General features: G+C 40.3%; 1 protein-coding gene across 3 annotated transcripts; it reads left to right on the top strand.

Annotated features, from left to right (window-relative positions):
* Window positions 1–1,652: 1,652 nt before the first annotated feature.
* Window positions 1,653–3,214, top strand: LOC122076466 (auxin-responsive protein IAA28-like). Of its 3 annotated transcripts, XM_042641769.1 has the most exons (5): window positions 1,657–1,872; window positions 1,906–2,086; window positions 2,164–2,399; window positions 2,497–2,602; window positions 3,033–3,214. In XM_042641769.1, exons 1-5 carry the CDS (start codon window positions 1,797–1,799, stop codon window positions 3,088–3,090), a joined length of 657 nt encoding a protein of 218 aa, XP_042497703.1. In that variant the 5' UTR covers window positions 1,657–1,796; the 3' UTR covers window positions 3,091–3,214. The 3 variants fall into 3 exon arrangements, with proteins under 3 accessions (XP_042497702.1, XP_042497701.1, XP_042497703.1); XM_042641768.1 differs by having other exon boundaries at window positions 1,653–2,086; window positions 2,167–2,399; XM_042641767.1 differs by having other exon boundaries at window positions 1,656–2,086.
* The last annotated feature ends 355 nt before the right edge of the window (window positions 3,215–3,569 follow it).

Raw genomic sequence — 3,569 nt, 5'->3', positions numbered from 1 at the left:
AGACCCTACACGCCTGGTCTCTCTTTTATTACATCTTTGATCTTCCCCCTTACCCAAGCAATGCCAAACAATAGATTCTCTAACACTGACACATTATGAAACGGTACGAATGCAATCGATTGCATCAAAGTATCACAACGAAGAAAATCAGATCTCAATCTTAGTGTAATTAAATTAACCAATGGGGTTGGTAGATTAGTGGTGAAAATGTCCTCAACCCATCACCGCTCGAGTCGGCTGATTGTGGATTTGAGTCTTGATATATCCACTATCGTCTATTGGTCCTATGGAAGTCCCGCTTGCCGTATGGGGGCTTGTCCTGAGGGCTATGATCGCTATTATGGAGCACCCTTTTTTCTTTATCAAAAAAAAATCTGAGTGTAATTAGGAACTATGAGCTAAAGGTTGAGTAGGTGCTATCATAACTATTGAGCAATAGATTGGCTTGGTGGGTTAAACCCAAAACTGAGTTATAATGTAAGGGGTGCAACTTGGGCTGAGGCCCAGCCTTTCAAAATTAAGCCCAAATCTTTAAGAGGGTCGGCCTGATTTGCAACCTTAGCCCATAACCACTTAATGGTGCTAATTACTAGTGAAGGATTATCTACCCCATAGACGTAGAGCCTAATGGCAAAGCATATGCGATCACATAGACAAATACAATGATTTACGTGGTTCAACGGGGAGGCATCGGGCAGAGGGAAATGGAAAACGTGGATAGACAAGTCTTTCTTGTCTTTGAACATCTGGATCATTGGTCGCCAATTCAGGGTGAGAACTTGTGAGAATGAGATGTTTGATCACACAGACAAAACACAATGATTTACATGGTTCATCTAGATGGGTATGTCTATGGCTGACCATACAAAACGCCTTACCTTATCTCTTTATATTGATAACTCGTCATTTGAGAAGAATCACTAGTACTTCCTAAATAAAATTGAGGTTAAGGAAAGGTCCAATTTGTATTGATATGAAAAAATGTCTAACCCTCTTGTTCTCTTATATCAATCAAATGGTCAGAGCTTCATTCGCCATGGAAGAGGACATGCATTAATAATGTAAGGCTATAGAACAGTTGAAACCTTTAAAACTTCACTGAACTTTTAAAAGAGTCTCACCAAAACATGTCCTAAAATTGGAACAAATTAAGGACATTGAAGTGAGCAGGTCCCTATAGTACCAACATCTCACACTTAACACAAAGATGGGTCTTCTGCAGTTCTGCCCCTCTGTCTTACACACCCCTTAAAAGCTAGGTTTGCCAGTCTAGTTGGTGCCTTCAGTTTCAGAGACAAGTTACTGACTTCCACTAATGCGTGCGTGTGTGTGAATGTATATGAGAGAGAGAGAGAGTGAGAGAGAGAGAGAGAGAGAGGAGGAAGTAAGGGGGACTTGAAAGGGACCGTGTCGGATACGAAAACGATGAGAAAGAGACAAGCATCCCAGACGGGTTAGGCAAAAGTCGGGCACTGATACGGACACCTTAGAAAAAGTAAAACCTCCATGCCGGGACCACCGCACCCTCGCCCCTCTCTCTCTCTCTCTCTCTCTCTCTCTTCTTTTGACATCTTTGACCAATTAACCCCCCACATCCCATTGTCGGTTTGTCCAAGTCCTCTTCGACCAAATTCTCCTTATTATAATCCTCACAAACCAACGAAAGAGACCCAAATCCCTGGAAAAACTTGGGAGATCAATCAAAACCCATCTCTCTCTCTTTTTTAATTGTTACATGCTTATGATCTTTTGCTGATCTTCCTTATCTGTCTTTTATTTTTTTGGCTGTACTGATTATGGATCTTCAACTGGGTCTCTCTCTCCCAAGTAATCCAATCAAGGATCTCGACTTAAACAAGTATGAGAACGACACAACAGATGAGGCAACTTTGATGACTTACAGTCACAGTTGCTGCTTCGGAAAGAACAAACCCCAGAAGCGTAGCTTCTATGATGTCCTCACTATGGTCAACCCCGTGGCTCAAACACTCCCTCTTCTGTCATGGAATGATAAACCAAATGAGGAGGATGATGGTGATGGTGATCGTAATAGCCTCCAGAAGACCTCTCCTTCCACTATTCACGAGTAAGTACTATTCTTAGCTACTACTAGCTTCTCAGATTTTTTAAATTCTAAGATTAGTGGGGTTAAATTCTACACAGAAGTAATGGAGAGGGAGATGGTATTGTGGGGTGGCCACCCATCAAGCGTTCCAGGAGGAATCTTCATCTTCTTCACCACCACCACCAGAATCAAGCGGGTCAGGTTCATGGACGACCCAACTCCATGTACGTGAAAGTGAAGATGGAAGGAGTTCCCATAGGAAGAAAAGTTGATCTTAGCCTTCATAACTCTTATCAGACCCTAACCAACACCTTGATTTCCATGTTTGGAAAATGTGAGTTGGGTTTTACTTTTACTTGGTTTCTTTCTCTAGACTTATTTCATTCTTGAATTACTAATTGGGTTTTTGTTTGGTAACACCACCGACACAGATGAAGGAGACATGAATAGATCATTAAATCAAGGTAGTACACGTTACACCCTCGCTTACCAAGACAAAGATGGGGATTGGCTACTTGTGGGTGATACTCCTTGGCAGTATGTATCAATTTCCTCCATTAATGCTCTTTCACGTCATATATTTTGCTTTTAGATATATCCCTAATTCAACCCCATAAATCAGCCTAGGTGAGAGAGTCCAAAATAATCCGAATCAGGTCCTGGAGAATGGTTCTTGTGTGGTACTTGATTCACAAATGAAATCCACTTCTTTTCTCTCTTTTTCCGATAAGCTTTCATAGTGAGTGGATTCTATATATGGATCAAGTACTATAAGAAAATGATTCTTGAACGAGGGCTTAATCCATGTTGACCTAAGATCATATCAATCCACATCAATTTTCTCATGAAACGGATATGAAATCAGCCTCAGTCCAATATGACTAGCACGAAATCGTAACACAAATCCTTTTCTATCTTGACTATCCTTCCTAAGATGTCTCTTGTGAATTTCATGGATATGTTACAGAACTTTCGTGAGCTCAGTACAACGTTTGGAGATACTGATGAGGAGGACTGGTGGGTAATTGACTCGCGTGCCGTGTTGAAATTTCTAAGTGTTTGTATGATGCGTAAGAGAGTCGTTTGGGAAAGACCATATGATTAGTTTCCTTGAAAAAAATGAATTAAAGAACCGTTTGCTTTTCAAAATTTCTAAAGTAGAGGTTAGGTTTGATGTAAGAATTCAAATGGTTTTATTATGACACTTTAATTATCAATGCTTTATGACTTAAAAGAGTGATTAAAGATATTAGACACGTGTTTTCAAGAGATCAAATCTGTGGTGGTGGTCATGATGAAAATCAATTTTTTGAGGTACTTTAACCTTTGCGGCTGTTGTCCAAGATGTGATATCACAAGGATGGGAAAAGAGAGAGAGGATGGCCCTAGGGTAACACTAGGGGTGTCAAACCCTAAATCCAACTGATAAAATCTGTCGGATTGAACTAATAATAATTTGGACCAAATCGAATTGAAGTTTTATTGGTTCGGTTTTGATTTGAAA

The sequence above is a fragment of the Macadamia integrifolia genome, chromosome 4 (assembly GCF_013358625.1).
Source record: "Macadamia integrifolia cultivar HAES 741 chromosome 4, SCU_Mint_v3, whole genome shotgun sequence".
In the NCBI taxonomy this organism is placed as follows: domain Eukaryota; kingdom Viridiplantae; phylum Streptophyta; class Magnoliopsida; order Proteales; family Proteaceae; genus Macadamia; species Macadamia integrifolia.
This window is presented reverse-complemented; position numbering and strand designations above follow the sequence as displayed.

Coding starts and splice junctions, on each gene's coding strand:
- LOC122076466 (XM_042641767.1), top strand. CDS start 1,797: ATGGATCTTCAACTGGGTCTCTCTCTCCCAAGTAATCCAATCAAGGAT. Junction 2,087..2,163: donor TCTCCTTCCACTATTCACGA/GTAAGTACTATT, acceptor AATTCTACACAG/AAGTAATGGAGAGGGAGATG. Junction 2,400..2,496: donor GATTTCCATGTTTGGAAAAT/GTGAGTTGGGTT, acceptor CCACCGACACAG/ATGAAGGAGACATGAATAGA.